The sequence below is a fragment of the Cajanus cajan genome, chromosome 7, assembly GCF_000230855.2.
Source record: "Cajanus cajan strain Asha chromosome 7, NIPB_CcT2T_4, whole genome shotgun sequence".
NCBI classification, from domain to species: domain Eukaryota; kingdom Viridiplantae; phylum Streptophyta; class Magnoliopsida; order Fabales; family Fabaceae; genus Cajanus; species Cajanus cajan.
In genome coordinates this window covers 51914718-51931644 of record NC_138523.1, presented here as the reverse complement: position 1 = coordinate 51931644, position 16927 = coordinate 51914718, and the positions used below count along the sequence as shown (strand labels likewise).

Genomic DNA, 16927 nt, shown 5'->3' with positions numbered 1-16927 from the left:
TATATTATATTTTTTTATTTTTAACTTTTAAAATGATTATTACAAAAAACAGATAAATGATGATTGAAATCAAAATATCGTGTAATATTATTTTAAAATTTATACCGTAAAATATATATGAAATTTAACTCTGATTATGTCAACAAATTGTATTAATCCAATTTTGTCCCATCTCATACTATACGGGGTTTTAGTCAAGCAAGATTTAAATTTAAACAAATATTTCAGACCAAATATAGACTAAACTCATCCGGTCATCCCAACTCCCCTCTTAGCTTACAAGTATTTCTCCAAAAATAATTACCCCTGCTGTATACAAACTACTTGGTGCGAGGAATATTGCATTGCATGCAACACAATCAATGTCATAGCAATTTACTTTTATATTTATAACATTAATGAGTAACAAAGTGGAAAGAAAAATGGTACACGACCGCTATTCCAAATCCAACCCCAAATTGCAAGAAAACGAGTTCATCTCTCAGACATCATGGATGAGTGCTAATTTTACCCATGACAATCTTCAACAACCAATAAAGCAATTGCACGAGCATGAGCTTTTCTTTATAATTTCAACAGATAAAACTAAACAAATCCTCGTCTCATCATAGTTTGTTACCAGGTTGTCACACTGATTTTTTTACATAATCTTACATTCGTATTGTGTTTCTTCAAGATAACCCCGGAGCATAGAATGGAAACTTTGTTAATCCATATAAAAATAAGAACATAAAGTAGCATAAAAATGATGAATCAAAGGTAAAGAATTCACACATGACAAGAATTATACAAATTGATGTAGGGCAGAGGAGCAAAATTTAAAGCCGCAGCAAGCAGTAACAGGACACATCACTCAGGCAAGCTGGTGGTGTTATATTTCTCCACAGAACTCGAACCTTTGCTTCTTTTGCCTCAAACCGAGTGATGGATTGTGTTAGCAGGGAATGACAAAATGAACCTATCATCTTAATGAAACTCCAATTTACATAATCGCACAGGAACAAGTTCTGTCATTTCCGCTATCAAATTCGTCATCCGATCCATCCGCTTCACTGCAGTTGAATGAAAAATTCATCATATTGAATCAATTAAAAGTAGGTAAAATAAAACATGAAAACAAAAACAAATAAATATGACAAGCAAAGAGGTTATAAAATTTCATCACAATCAACTCATCTCGCAGGTATAATAAAAGGTAATAGCAGAATACATTAGATAAATGGTTGTGAACCTATCCGGATCCTTGGAAGTATATTTTGGGATCATACTTCCGCCCGAGGGGTCTCTATGTATTGAAAATGACAAAATCACTATTACGCGGGGAAGAATAATTGGATATTATAAAAAATTATTACGATAAATATTGACTCTTAGATCGTGTTAAATAATAATTTAATCACTAACTTTCAATCTTGACAACTCATACATGTTTGTATAATCAAACTTTACTGTTCTCATATTTAAAATGAGAATTGTCCCACTCCTTCCTCTCTCCCAATACAAATTTACAAATATGACTTTGTTAAAGGAGACATGAATTTGTTGAATACATTTATTATTATTATTATTATTATTTTCAATTTAAAGGTCCCCGCAAAAGGAATCAGAGATGGGAAAATATTAACCTAAAGTGGGAATCAAGGATGGGAACAGTAGAACAATAAGGAGACAGGAATCGGGAAATAATAGAGACGGGGATGGGGAGGTACTACCCACCCTAGCTCCGTGCCAGTGTCATCCCTACGGGGTACAAGACAGGGAATTGACAAACTAATTGAAGCATGATCTCATTTACTTATTTAATAAAGATATAAACAGGAACTTTGAATGAAATAGAGACATAATGTCAAGCTTTCTTGTCAATACAATACATGGCCCCTATAGTTACACCTTACACGCAATTTTAACCAAGTCTTAATCCTTGCCTCTTTTTAAACTGAGTTCCTCTCTACCAAAAACAATTTGAGTTCCTATAATTGTATTCTACTTTTCATTGAATCCTGACATAAGTAGAAGTAATAATACTGCCAAATTTTGCTGATGCAGCCATATGGAACATCCACCTTTTCACAACAGCTAACTTTTTCCATGTCAACATCACAAGTGAGAACTCATTATCATCACTCAATTAGAATTAACTAAACGTCTAAACCTGCTCAGCTCCAACAACCAAACTATGTTCCTTTGCAAAGTCCCTTGTGAATTAGATCACCACCAAATTTTCTCCTGAAACCATTCTGTAGGGCAAGCAGAACAAGTCAGCCAGGGTATCTCCATGGATGCATTCTTCGCCATATCTAGTCCACCAAAAATGTGATTTCAATGATCAGCAGGTCCAGAAACAGATTCACTGGATTGGATCATTACTCACTGAATGGGCAAGACTTCTCTAAGTCTAATCCGCTATGGATTGCTGAACTGAAACCAATGAGCCAAAAGATGACGAAAACAAAAAACAAGACCTTTGTCCCTTACAAAAGGAATTGCATTCTACTGGGCCTAGAATGGTAATGAAGGCAATTATGAGATGTGTTTACCAGGCAATAGCATTAGAAATCTAGACTCTAGAGGAGACTATTTTCTGGGTTGTGGACAGATTCCCTCACCAGAAAATGACAACAATGGTGCTGAAGGCAACAAATCAGCACTGGAAGGAATACATATTACCAGAATAGGACAAGTATTTAAATATATAGAAGTTGATATATTGGATTTTAAGTTTTGATTGTTCCGTTTCTGTGGTACTGTAGAGTTGAAACGAGGGCCAGTGAAGAGTTTCACAGGAGTGGGAAAGAATAGAATGAAGGGGGAAAAAAAAATCTAACATGTGGTATCAACAAGCAAAAACCTTAAAATGGTGTACACAGGTGGAAAGAGGTGCAAGGAAAAAGAAAAATTTATGTGAAGGTATGAGTACTAAAAGATTATTTATCCCCAAAAATCCAGTCACATATGCAAAGTGAACTTTATTTAGAGTAAATTAAATTGATCAATACTAACCATGAGCAATTACAAAATAACATCTTCACGTCTTTAACTCAGTAGGCACAACTTGTTTTAGCCTCCAAAAGTAGTTGCTATATGATAATATCCACAACTTGTTTAAAGTGTGCTAAAAGTGGTTTGATTGTAGACAGGTTAATAAGGTGTTCAGCAAAATTTATTGTAAAACTACTATAAAATTGACATTAGTAAAACATCCTTAGCATGCTTATTTAAAATATCAACAGAGATGTTTTTAAATATATATCAAATTACCAACAGTCATGCAGCATGAAGAAAACAGCCCTGTGTGCTTATCATTCCCAAGAATTTGATTTTTCTAAAGTGAGAAAATGTACTATGAAGGATAAAGTATGGTTATACTTATAACCAGTGGTTTTTGAAAATCGACAATCAAGATTGTAATAAAATATATTAAGTGTATGACAAACTATGAAATTATTAAAATCTCAACCATTAATTTTTTAATCAAAGGTTATAATGGTTCTTTAACCTCTAAAGTACACCCTGCCGCTTTTAGAGGAACTAAATCACCCAAGTAAAACCTGCCACAGACTGTATAGGATCAAGCAAGCAAACAACATGTGCAGTGTACTTTGGAGCGCCTCCTTAACAAACTCTGCATCTAACATCTAGACTCAACAGATAATTACTATTCTTTACCCCTTAAGAATAGTGGATTACTGTTGACAAAATATACAAAAGATCATATACAAGCATATACTACCAAAGTGAATCCATGACCTATTCTTATTCCTCCAACATTCATGGTATCAAATTCTAGAAAATGCTTCATTTTCATGCTGTTTCCAAGTTAACATTCCCAACCAAGATGCGAACTACTTACCCTTTATGTGAAACCAGTAGTACACAAATCAAACAAAAAGTAAAACATCTATTTACTACTGGCAAAAGTTTTTGTTTTTGTTTTTTCCTTTTTAATGTGTCAAAAAAGTGTTGTTGAATATAATTGGTGGAAATCTTCATATAACAAAAAAATATTGAAGATAACAAGATATTCTTAGAATTTGGTCTTAGAGCCTAATTCAATTCCACAAAATTGACTTGTAAGATGAAAATTGTCTAAGCTTTATAAACTCTACTTAAGCCATATCTCCAATTGATATGGGACTAAACCACCACCCTTGAGGGTGCAATTAAGGCAGACCCCAAAATGGCCACAAATAAGGCCAGTTAAGGATAACAATTAAGGCAACTTTCCAACACTCCTCTCACACTCAGGGCTATTGGCCTAGTGCGTGGCAAATACATGTCCAACAGTAAATCAATGATAGGATTTGATACCATCTTAAAATTTAGGCTTAGGGTCTAACTTAACCTCAGACTTGTATGGTAAGGACTGTTTGAGCTTTATAAGCTCTACACCTCTACTTAATCCATATCATTAATTGATGTGGGACTAAACTACCACCGTTGAGGCTGAAATTTAGACAGTCCCTCAAAGAGAGATGCAATTGTCCTGACTTTTTTTTTCTTCTAATTTCTAATCAATTGAGTAAGAAAAAAGATTTTACAAGAGCTCTATTGGCCATATTTTAAAAATGACCTTTCTGCAGTTCCTAAACATAGGATTGAGGAGCTCTGCAAATTCTTATATATTTTCCCCTTGATTATTTGGGGTGTGCTTGGAAAAGCAAAAATGGAAGGCATGAATGACAGACATTCAACACAACGCGTGTCTGAATACATCCCACGATTTCATTCAACCATTGTGCACAGTACCAGCTTACTTGGACCTAACAGCATTTGGAATGAACAAGTGTAAAACTCCTTAGGGCTTGCAGAGACCATAGAAGTTCTTTCTCTAATCTGGATTCAGTCCACACTTTATTTTGCAAAAAATGGAAACCTACTTCATTTAATTCAACCTCAAACCAAAAAGTTAAAACTTCCATACATTATTTATCACAAGATCACAACATCAGATAGTCATTTACAATAAAAGATGGGGGAAAATGAAAAAGGCCATCAAAGCATATCTGCTTCATTTGTGTCAATCACACAATATTAAGTATCGGGAGCTCCCAATGATAAAATCTGATAAACAAGACCTTTAAAATTTTGCATTCAAACAAACGAGAAACATTTCTCCGTTTATAATAGCTGGTAAAGAAAGTAAAATATATAAATACCTGGGCTCAAATTCTCGTATTTCAACAAGCTCACTACCACAATTATCTGTCCACTGCACTTTCCTTCTTTCTGCTTGACCACCAGGAGCACAAATACCCTGTCCACCTGATGCTTCATGTTCATTAGCAGCCTCAGCAGGAGCAGATTTACTAATTTGTGGCTTTTTTATGCTACTTTTAAGGGTAACCTTTCTGTTATCATTTTCATCATCTACATGTGCAGAAGGATCCTTTCCATTGTTAGAAACCAGCGCCCCTGGTGAGACATCATGCTGTTGGGCAGGGCCCACTTTAAGAGGAGATGGAGTATCAAGCCCTGCGGAAGTGCGACCAAAGCAAACAAAGGAGGCACACCCGCGGGAGAGGCGGTTCTTTGTGGAAGCCAGCTGGAGCTCGGGGTCAGATTCTTGGTCTACCAACTGGTACTGGTTCCACGGAGCTACTCTCATGGGTTTATCCTCATTCCTCTGACCCAAGAGGAGAAGGCTCAGGCCCTTAGTATACCCTGAAGCCGAAGCAGAGAAGAATCCTCCTCCTTCTACTGCCAATAACATCAGTTCTGCTCATCGGCACACCATAAAATGATTTCTATATATGGCTCCCTTCTCTCTGAAGAACCAAAGTAACAGCCTTTTTAACCAAAAGTGAGAAGAGATCAGAATGATTTTCACGTAATTTCAAAATGTCTCATTTCATATCTTTAACATTCTTAACAACACTTTCCATTCCACCACTAAATGCCAGAATATGCTCGGTTGAGGAAATTCAATGTTGATAAAATAAGAAAAGCACATTTCCTAGCAAAACGCAGATTTAAAAAACCTTAAGGATCAAGACAAGGACAATCAAACACGACTAAAACTACTTTAAGACTTCCTCATGTTTCTAGATGCTCAAAACGTGGTGAATCTGTTGTTCGAAACATTAAAAGATAAACCCACGCAACTAAAATTGCCACAAAAATAACTGAGTTACGTTTCTGCTAAAATCACCAGAATACTTGTATTAAAATAATGTTCAAGACAGAAACCTAACTCACTTTACCAATACTCCAAACCATGTTATTTAAACCGTCATGTATAGTAGAATTTTCTTATATACCTAATAAACAAGCATGGCATACACATAAATAACCAATTATTGTCGATTCACCACCGAGAGAGGAAGATCTCTGCTTCAATGCAACCACTCCAATCACACACGTTAGCGAGCAATTTCTCAATCACAATCTAAACTCCAAAACAAATTAAATTGCAAAAAAAAATAAAAAAAAAATAAAAATAAAAAAAAAGCTTCTCAGTTACTTTCAAATGTTCGAGAAATAAAATCAGAAACAGCGAGCCCTGAGCACGCTCGCAAAGCGAGACTCCGAAGTGTCAGTTTTGCCTTCAGTTTTAGGGGAAAGAAACGGGAAATCGTAGATCGAAGAAGAAGGAGCGAGTTTACAGTACCAAAGCAGTGCCGGCCGGAGAATCAGAACGGAAGGTCACCGGCGCGTGGATCAACGGTGTGGATTCGTAGCATCTGCGGTCGGCAGTCGCCACTGGACCAAAAACTCGGCGATGAATTGAATTGAACGACGAATGAGAAGGAGAAAAAACCGGTTCTCTATATTTTTCTTCTGCTTCCAATTATTTAAAAGGAGGATAGGATAGTGACCCACACGGCGCATGATAGCGACGTGACCCCATTCTTCAATGTGCGCAATCGCATGCTATGTTTTCATTAATTAACTAACTTATCTAATTAACTAAGTACTAATACTGTGCTATTTTAATTTTTAGCTGTCGTTATTTATTTCTTCGCTAGTTAAAGCACGGTTAATTTTAATTGCTTGCTTTTGCTCCAGGTTTCTTTCTTTCAGAAAAAAATTGTGACAACAAATCTATAAAATAAATACTTCCCTTATGAATAAATTAATTAGTTTCGTTGCGAAGTTGGGAAAATTCTAGAAGAAGAAAATAGCTAATTAAATAATGGAATTAGGCGTCCTTTTAAGGTTTAACTCATTCTGCTTTTTGTGTGGTGAATGTCGAGTGAAGATAAGACGTCAACTAAAATGGTAGACATGATGAGATTGATATGTTGAAATTGTTGCATGCAGCTTTTTGACAACAAAAGAGGGATCAACATGAAGAAACATGTCCTCGATCCTTCCTTAATTAGGATAAGTCAATATATGTTTACCAAAGAGAACTCCACAGAGCAGGTTGTAATGGATACTAAGTGTTTCCCCAACTTTGACATTTTTATATTTAAATCACATAATAAAGTTTTTTTATGCTTTCCTATTGGCCAGATTCCCCAATGGTTAAAGTGAAGGCTTATTGTTATTTAAAATGTATCAAAAGTAGGTTGAGCCAATTATTACAACAGATGAAAGGATAGTGTTTTTAAAGTGTAGGATTATTGCATAAATGTAGATATTACGTATAACATAAAAGCTGAAATTTCTTATTCATAAAAAAAAAAAAAAAAAATGCAGTGTGTAAAACATCCCCACTGGCACATTGGTAGTTGCAAACGATGTCATTCATTTAATTGAGATCAGATAGCTCGAATTCCAAGCTGCAAAAACCTTCTAAATTGCGTTTCAAGTTTTGTTCCAATTTGAGAAGAAAGGTTAGCTAGGTTCTAAAAAGGCACACACACATGCAAGACGTGTCATTTTAGAAGCAGTGGTAGGAGTTTCCTCTTGTGAGAATATTTTGATGCACATCGAAATGGAAGAAAGGTAACAAGAGAAATATATTGTGAGGACTGAGGAGTGGAATATATTCGGTGAGAGGCAAAGGTCCAAAATTGGCCTTCTGAAATGAAAGGCATGGGTCCAAAATGAAACAAAGGCTATGACGTTGGGATGAATAGAGTTTGACCTCGTGAACAGCATCATCACTATGAGCACACTCTCCCATTAGAGAGAGTGAGAGAGAGATGTTTCATGCCACGAGGAGATCTCACCACAAAATATATGGTTCCCAATTTTCATGCTATACAAATTACTTCACAAGCCACCAAAACTTGTTATCCTCACGCACACTTTTCCCATTCCTATTCAATTTCTATGTGATACATCTAAATTATCATAACTACATTCAAATCATAAAAAGGTTATGAGATAATATATATGAGATCTTAACTCATTATTATTAATGTATGGAGGAGAACAAGAAACCGCGCATATATAAATTTATCCCAAGGTCTATAGTTGATTCAATAAAAAGAGAAATTGGATTTTTTTGTGTGACAGTTTCATTATAAAAAGAGCGACTGTATTGACTCTATTACTACTACTTGATGAGAAGATAATTTTGCTGACTCACTCACTAGAAGAGGATAGAGACCTCTCAACCCTTCATAGAATCACTCTTCAAATAAAATTCAAATTATAATATTTATAAATTAACAAATAATAAAAAATAATTTCATAATTGATAAATAATTATTTGAATAATCTTTAATTATTGTTAATTCATGTGATTTAATTAAAAATAACATTCTTCCACTTAGATAACATCATTAATCATTAAAAAATATGGTAATCATGAATGTTATTAACATTCAAAATTGAAGTATATAGTTTTACACTATCCCCATCTCATAATAAATATCATCTTAAGTTATTTTACACATAAAAAAAATTAATAAATAAATAAAGGGAATAGTAATTTTATAAAATTAACCTTATAATCAATTTTCTTTACTAGAAACAATGTAACATAACAACCACTTCTAAATAACATGATTAATGAAAAAATCATAATTAATATAATATATTGAAAAGTTAATATCACATTTATTTTGAAGCTTATTTTTTCTTTTATCATGATTTGTTATGAAACAAGAGAGTAATTATTAATTGATAATTTAAACATTTAATATATTACCTCCCATTTTTATTATAAGACCTAAATAACTAATTCATCAAGATTAAAAAAATTATTTATCTTGTTAAGATCAGTAAATACATTTTAATTTTCAAACTAGCTATCTCTAAATTAACAAGACACTCAATATATTTATAAATTTTTTTGCATTTCAAGAATAAAAATGAGACTTTTTATTTTATGACAAATAAATTAAATAAAATTTACTTACTTAATAAACTAACAAACTAATTTAAAATTTTGGATCTTATAATATTGGAGGTAATATATTTTACTTTTTTCATCCCATAATAAATATTATTTTAATTTTTTATGTGAATCAATAAAAGTAAAAAAGTAAAAAATAAAATATTATTACCTGAAATAAGATTTTGTGCCATTTTAATTTTATTAATTAATGACGTGAGACAAGTAATTTGATTAGAAAAATAGAAGTCTAAACAATAATTGGTTGAAAGCGAATTGCGCACTAAAAAGAAAATCTGTGGGAGTCAGTCTAGTAAGGTAGATATTAATTAGGTGAAGAACAAGATTACTTGTAACTATCATGGAGGACATTATTTATACTAGTTTTCAAATTATATATATTTTCAAAGCAATTCAATGATTTTACCAAATGTTCAAGTAACCGGCCGTTTCAATCAACCTCAACTAACAGCATTGAAAGGTTACAAGCCCAAAATCCGCCATCAAGAAGAATCATTCATTTAAGGACAAATTACCCAAAAAAGTTTAAAACACAGATAAAGGAGGAAATAAATTGCCAGATGCTTCTGGTAAACAGTGAAAATTTCAAAATTGTAGTTATTTTTACGTTAAACATTTTTATCATGATTTTTTAATATATATGAGAATAAAAGTGAGACATTTTTTTTTTGGTGCAGTTAGTGTTTACTTCAATTAGAATTAATATTTTGTCTCGATAATATACAATTATATTTAATATAAATCTCATTATTATTATTATTATACATTTACACATATTATAAAAATAAAATTTTAATTTTGATTAAAAAAATAAAATCAATTACACTTTGAGAATTATATCAAAATTTTATTTCATATATTAGTAGTATCTTTACAAAGGACAAACATCATAACTCATTCTTGATTATTCACTTTTTTTATTGATTAAATTCATTAAATATTATAAAATTGTTTATTTAATAAGTTTCATTCATAATTTTATAAATTTTAATTAATAATGAGTTAGAAAAAATGTGTTATGGAAAGCTTGCTAATTAATTCATAAATGTTTGGCAGCTCAGGAGGAGCGGTGAGTACGTGGCAGTGTAGTGGAGCAGACAAGGGAGAAGGAGAAATTAAAAAATAAAAAAATAAACACAAATATGAGTAATGAATTGTGTAATTTTATGGATGAGATAAAATCAAATGATTAACAATGGTGGTCCACCATAAGCCACTTGTAGAAGTGGTACAAGGTAGCCTTTGTCTAAAAAAAAAAGTTTTTAACAAAAATATTTTCTTAATTTTTTTTAATAAGTATTTAGCAAGTACATGTGAATCAAAATACTTATATTTATTTCCATTTATCAACAAATATAAATATATCTATTTAAATTATTTTCAAGTACTCATTAAATATTCATTTATTATGTGTGAATATTTTAATCATAAAAAAAAATATTAAACTGATCAGTTAATTTTTTTTTGATAAAGACGAATAAATATTTTAAACTAATAATATTGTAAAAATATCCTAAATTATCTATCAAATCAAAGTGAAGATGCAAAAAAAAAAAAGAATCACTAGGAAGAACTTCATTTTAAAAGTGACTGGAACTCAATCTAAAACAATTATCACAATGGGTCGATGGAAGTTTGTAGTTAGTAGGATTATTTAATGGTGAATAAAGTTTGTAATATAGTATTAGTAAAAAGTTGATATGGCGTGAAGCATGAAAGATGAAAGTTCCAATGTGAATTGAAAATTCGGTTTGAACTTTGAAGGGTTGGAGTGAATGATTGTAAGAGCATGAGTGAAGGCCACCAGGCTGTTGCATAAATGATTTGGTTTTGGGGGTCAAAAGCTGATAGGGTGCTGTTCATTTGTTGAATTAGAGGTAATACCCCTTCAATAAAGAAGAAGTAGATGCTGATTGCAAAGTTAAGAAGGAAGTCCCTATAAAGTCAGACAATCGCATCATGTGTGCATCTTTTCATAGTAAATGTCTCCACAAAACACTTCTAAACCAAAAAGGATATAAGGAGAAAAGATAAATTATTTAAAAAAACTAAAATTAACTTATACATAATTTAATTACATAAGAAAAATAATTTCATTAAAGTCCCTCTCGTTCTATATAAAATGAAGTTAACATTTGTAAGTGTATTACAAAATGTTTTTTTTTTATTTACAAAATTTAGATATAATTTTTACGTGCAATTAATATTGATTTTCAATTTGAATTGAAGTTTTATTTTAATAGTATACGTAAATGTATATTGTTTAAGTCAACATTAAATATAAATATCGAGATAAAATTTTAATTTTAATTAGATAATAACATCAATTATACTTAAAAAATTGTACATAAATTTTGTCATTTCTTCAATTTAATTTCATCATTTTAAAATTTGTATATTAAAAAATTGTTTAAAATATTTTTTTCTCCAACATTATGAACTTTGATACTATCATTTAATATGATTTTCACTTTTAATAAAATGTCCATAAACAATGAAAATAGACACACACAAAAAAAAAAGTAATGTGTATATAATTGATATACACATTACTTTTATTTTAACGTTTTATATAATGTACATATAATTGATCAAACTATTAAGTTATATGATATTATATATAATTAAGGTGATTTATGTCAAAATTCATATGATTTCAAAATTATTTAGTAATTTACTAAATTATTTTATTTTAATATATAATATTATATTTAAAATATGTGTAATAACATATTTAAAAAAATTCAAATCACATAAAATTTAATATACATGATTATAAGTATATAATATTACATAATTCAATAATTAAATCAGTTAAATTTATATTATGTAAAAAATTATTAAAAATATAAGATTTAATATAAGTTTTTAGATTTCTACATGTTCGAGTTTGATAATCAATTTTTTTATATCTAATCAAATTTTTTAAACAACTTCCTCCGTACGTAGTACAAACAGTAATACTAACCTACTAACTTGTTCTAGTAGTCGGGAAATTTGCGTCATTTATACAAGATCATAAATTTCCGGTGTGTTAGGATTAGAAAATCACAATGGATAAAAGTAATAGTGGACTCAACACAAAAAGCAACTATTTGTTGCTTTAACAAAACGCGGTGAGCAAATCACCCTGTTCCAAACATGCTCTTAACTCATCTTGTTATTACACACCAAAGAAATACAAGCAACCATATTAGTTCTACACATGGAAACAATCTTATCTTAGCTTCAAGTATGCTAATGCTTAAGATACCTTCTCAGCCAATGCCATCTCAAACACAGCAGCACACGCGATTCCATATCATCCCATGAAAGGCTCCAATTATAAACACCTTTCTTCCCTTCTTTCTTTGCCCCTTCTTTTCCGATTCCATGCTTTAACGTTGTATTTGTGGTTCAAGTGTAGAGACCCTTTTCTTTTCTTTTCTTTTTAAAATTGTTTCCTTGCAATGTTTTAGAAATATCAAGCTTTAAGAAGCGTATACAAGAATCAAGACTGCATCAGCAACTAGGAACATGGTTAAATTCATCCTAAAAGAGCTGTAAGAATTGCAACTAAATGGGTGTCTTTATTCCCTCTCATGACAATAATACCCCAAAAAAAGAAAGAACTGTGATCACTGACCATCCGCTAAGAAATAACAAAATAGAAATGAAAAGCAAAGGGATATACAAAAGAATGAAAAGATGCGTGAAGTTGTAAATTGCCGCATATAGAACTTGTAAAAAGGACAGATTTACATAAGAAACTTCATATAGAACCAATCCCTACATTGAAAAGGTTGTCTTTGAGAAGGAGGAGTAAGGAGACAATCAAGATACAAATTTAAATGCCTTTAAACTATTTCAACAAAAAAAAACTTACAAAGAACATTTAACATCCAAGCTATCACTCGGATGGCATACGCATTTTAATAAGTTAATAAAACTGGTTCCACCCTGCTGCTATTAGTAGTAGGAGTAAGTCGCAACGTGCAGAACCAGATATGCCCTTCCAATGGATATTCACTTCTTGTGCTGGTAATGTAGAGGGATGGCCAAACAAATATGTTCAGCAAATAAAACAATAGACAGGACTAGTCTGCATGCATGTCCATGGCAGAATCATTGGAACTAAATGCAGCAGAGTCCCTGCTTTGCTGATGAAGAGAACTGTGTTCACTGCTCCGGTTTCCACTCCCCATGGAGAGACCACTTGGGTAGTTCCCTCCCTCACCAATTTGACGAACAGGGTTTGACAAAGCATTTGAAAACACAGAATTCTTTGATTGATTATCACAGTGCACAGACCCGAGTCCCTGCCCCACAATTGTTTGGCCAGAAAATCCTGTTGTTACCGGAAAGCCTGAACCAGTGACATGCATCACTGGTTGTGACTGCTGGTGTTGCTGTGGAGCTGTAGGTGAAACACATGGCTCCTCTCCGCTGTAATCCAGCTCATTCTGCTAGTAGAAAACTCAACTTTCATACACGAACTTCGCAACCAATAACAACACAAACCAATATTACATTGAAGTATTGCACTACGAAAGGGATCCCTATGTAGCCCAACACCTGCTATGTTATGAACCATTTTTTCAGAACTTCAAGATATCTAACTACACACACAAGTTTGAGACAATAATTTCTGAAAAACTGTCAATCCTACAAATCTTTAAAATGGCAGGAAAAAAAAAAAAGTTTGATTAAAACTCCAAATACTCATTTTGACTAACAGATTCCAGCTCTCCAATAACTTCAGAAAATGAGAAATCAAACAAGAAAGGATGACATAAAAGAGGCAATAATATCCATGAGAGAAATCAAGATAGGTTTCGCCCACTTAATAAAGAAGCAAAGCAATAAAGGAACCTGAATGTAGGTGAGTATATCAAGAGTTGCAACTCTTGATCCGGTCTCTTGTTGCCTCCAGATCCAGTGATATAGGTTTTCCTGGAATGAGAGACAGAAAAGTTAGGTTTTTTGTTTAATTTTGAAAAAGATGAGTAAAGGGGTAAGGGGGTTACGAGAGAGTGGCGTTGACCGGCTTGGAAGGAGAGTTTCTGGTGGCTCATGGAGAGGGTGTAGAGGTGTGAGAGAGAATTGGCGGCGCTGGAGAAGGAGGCGTAGATGGTTCGATCCACCTCGTCCAGGCTGGTGGCTATGGACTTTCTCTTCTTCCCCATCTCTCTCTGGCGTTTATGAGTATCAGACACAGAGGTTGTTGCGCCTTTCTTCCACCGCCACCGCCACCTCCTCCTCCTCTCTCCTCTCCTTTCCTTTCCTTTCCTTTCATCTGCTTCCTTCCTTTCCTATAAATACATATCCAATTCCAATCAACTTTTTTTCTTTGCCTACATACAATCATTTTATTTCCTTCCACCAATCACTCTATATTAATTCACAAATCATTATTTATTCAACTCATATTAACAACAATAATCATTACCATTACATTTATTTTTCATGTTTCATTAATTATACATTGTATTATTCATAAGTTACTTCATGCAAAGAGATGTGAATTTATTAATATAGAAAGATGAATATTATTCAAAGTACATTAAAAATACAGTCTATAATAATGTATTTAAGAAATTACTTCAATAAATGTATTTTTTAATCATAAACTCGTTTGAAATAACAATTAATATTATAAATTTTAATAAAAATGCACGCATTAACTTCAAAACATCATTTAAGATGAATTAGATGTAATAAATATATAAAATCTTCATTTCTTAACATGAATTGTATATAGTGATAAGTATGGAAGACTTTGACTATAATACTTTAGAAAATACTTGTATTTAATGATTTGATTGTCAAGTTGATCTTAATGATGTTAATAAAATAATAGTAATGATTAAATAATATATAAAATAATACGAAAGAAATACGATTTATAGTTTTATAACATTAGAAACTAAAAATGAAATGTAATTTTTATAAGTTTTAGACATTTAAAATATGTAAAAATAAAATAATATTTTTACCAATTTTTTTAATCACATTTCTAATTCTTTGACCCTTCTTTTCTTGGGAATGTTTCAATATTTTTTAAACCAAACACTAGACTAAATATCCATTCAAATAAATTATATAATCAATTATTAAAGCCATTATAATAATAGGAATTTGAAATAATATATATAATATCTTAAATTTGAAGAAATTGTAGCATAAATAAACATGGTAAGAAAGGAATGAGAATTATTGATTACATGTTTGTGGGATTGACTTGCTGGTATTTCTTCACATTCTTATTATAAAATACAATTTAGAAAGAAAATTGTGATATTTTTTATAAAATATTTAACAATTTCTATAAAGTATTCAATTTTTCTTCTTTAATTTTTGCTCATATTAAAGATTGTGAGTATATATACCTTTTTATTAAATAATGAAAATAAAATTTGAGAAATAAGTTGTCTTAAATTTATATTTTTCTTAAAATTATTTTTAATATTAGTGGAATACTTATTTTACTAACTACATGTAAAATTAAGAAAAATGATTTTTATTAAAGATATTTTATAAAATATTTAATATAAGAAATATTTTAAATTCATTTTTATATATAAAAAAACTAAATAACATTCTTTTAGTTATTATAAAAATATATATATATACCAGGAGGAGTACAAAATTGTGTAGATTCCTTACTTCGTTTAAACAGTCTCATTTCTGATATTATGACTTTAAATAAATTTTAACATATTAGTAAAATGTATTGCAACCTTGTCTCATAATTTAATACTTTTTTGTGAAGAGAACTATGTACTCTTCAACACTTTCGTTATATTTATATATTAAAAAAAATCATTATTATTATTTTAAAAAATAGTATTTTATATTTATGTGTATTTCGTTTCAATAAAATAAAATAAAAATAATAATAATAATAAGTTTTACCCTTCATTTAATTAATATCATTTTTTATTTTTGATTAAATACAGGGCTAAAGAAAAAAAATTAAAAACCACAAGGGTAAATTACATTGAAAGAGTCTGTAAATAAAAGAAAATGCACCCAAGGAGGAGGAGAATTAAAAACTAAAATATCTTCTAAGATAGATAGACTTTGTTTAACAAAATGATCTACAACTTGGTTGGCTTTCCAGAGAATATAAACACACTCCGCATTATGATTATCACCAGCCATATGAACTACGTAGTTGATCAAAGAATAACATGAATTTTCTCTAGGACAACCTTCATCGAGGAATTTAATAAATCTTACTACTAATATATTAGAAAAATGTGTTGTAACCTCTTTTCATAATTTAATTCTTTTGTAAACAGTATTACTAATGTGCTCTTCAACTCATTCGAGATATTAAAAATATCACATTCATTATTATTATTATTTAGCATAAAAAGAAGTATTTTACTTTTTTTTTAGGCAAAGAAAAAATATATTAAAAAGAGTACAAAGGAGTACTCTAACCCATAATACACAAGGTTAACTTCAAAAACATAGACATAGATATATGAAACTAAACAAAAATACCCACTACTCAGTGAGTACAATCAAGTGCGTGGACAACTGTTGCTAGACATTAGTAACTCTCGAAACTAAGTGGTGAGCTCAATGACAGTAGCATCTCAAACAATAGATTATGACAGCAACGACAAGAAATAAAATATCATCAACAGATTGATCTTCAAAAGGCAATTATAAGAAGTATTTTGCTTA

At 31.0% G+C, this 16927-nt stretch overlaps 2 protein-coding genes across 3 annotated transcripts; both read right to left on the bottom strand.

The window, feature by feature from the left end:
- Window positions 1-889: 889 nt before the first annotated feature.
- On the bottom strand, window positions 890-6783 carry LOC109812521 (uncharacterized). Of its 2 annotated transcripts, none has more exons than XM_020376506.3 (3): window positions 6608-6777; window positions 5157-5786; window positions 890-1052 (listed from the first exon to the last, which is right to left on the bottom strand). In XM_020376506.3, exons 2-3 carry the CDS (start codon window positions 5708-5710, stop codon window positions 983-985), a joined length of 624 nt encoding a protein of 207 aa, XP_020232095.1. In that variant the 5' UTR covers window positions 5711-5786; window positions 6608-6777; the 3' UTR covers window positions 890-982. The 2 variants fall into 2 exon arrangements, with proteins under 2 accessions (XP_020232095.1, XP_029130058.1); XM_029274225.2 differs by lacking the exon at window positions 890-1052 and adding an exon at window positions 1775-2297 and having other exon boundaries at window positions 6608-6783.
- Window positions 6784-12964: 6181 nt separating this feature from the next.
- Window positions 12965-14529, bottom strand: LOC109805981 (uncharacterized). Its single transcript, XM_020368300.2, has 3 exons — window positions 14257-14529; window positions 14102-14182; window positions 12965-13692 (listed from the first exon to the last, which is right to left on the bottom strand). Exons 1-3 carry the CDS (start codon window positions 14413-14415, stop codon window positions 13327-13329), a joined length of 606 nt encoding a protein of 201 aa, XP_020223889.2. The 5' UTR covers window positions 14416-14529; the 3' UTR covers window positions 12965-13326.
- Between the last annotated feature and the right edge of the window lie 2398 nt (window positions 14530-16927).

Coding starts and splice junctions, on each gene's coding strand:
- LOC109812521 (XM_029274225.2), bottom strand. CDS start 5,710: ATGTTATTGGCAGTAGAAGGAGGAGGATTCTTCTCTGCTTCGGCTTCA. Junction 2,298..5,156: donor ATACGAGAATTTGAGCCCAG/GTATTTATATAT, acceptor TTGGTGGACTAG/ATATGGCGAAGAATGCATCC.
- LOC109805981 (XM_020368300.2), bottom strand. CDS start 14,415: ATGGGGAAGAAGAGAAAGTCCATAGCCACCAGCCTGGACGAGGTGGAT. Junction 14,183..14,256: donor CCGGTCAACGCCACTCTCTC/GTAACCCCCTTA, acceptor CTCTCATTCCAG/GAAAACCTATATCACTGGAT. Junction 13,693..14,101: donor ATATACTCACCTACATTCAG/GTTCCTTTATTG, acceptor TTCTACTAGCAG/AATGAGCTGGATTACAGCGG.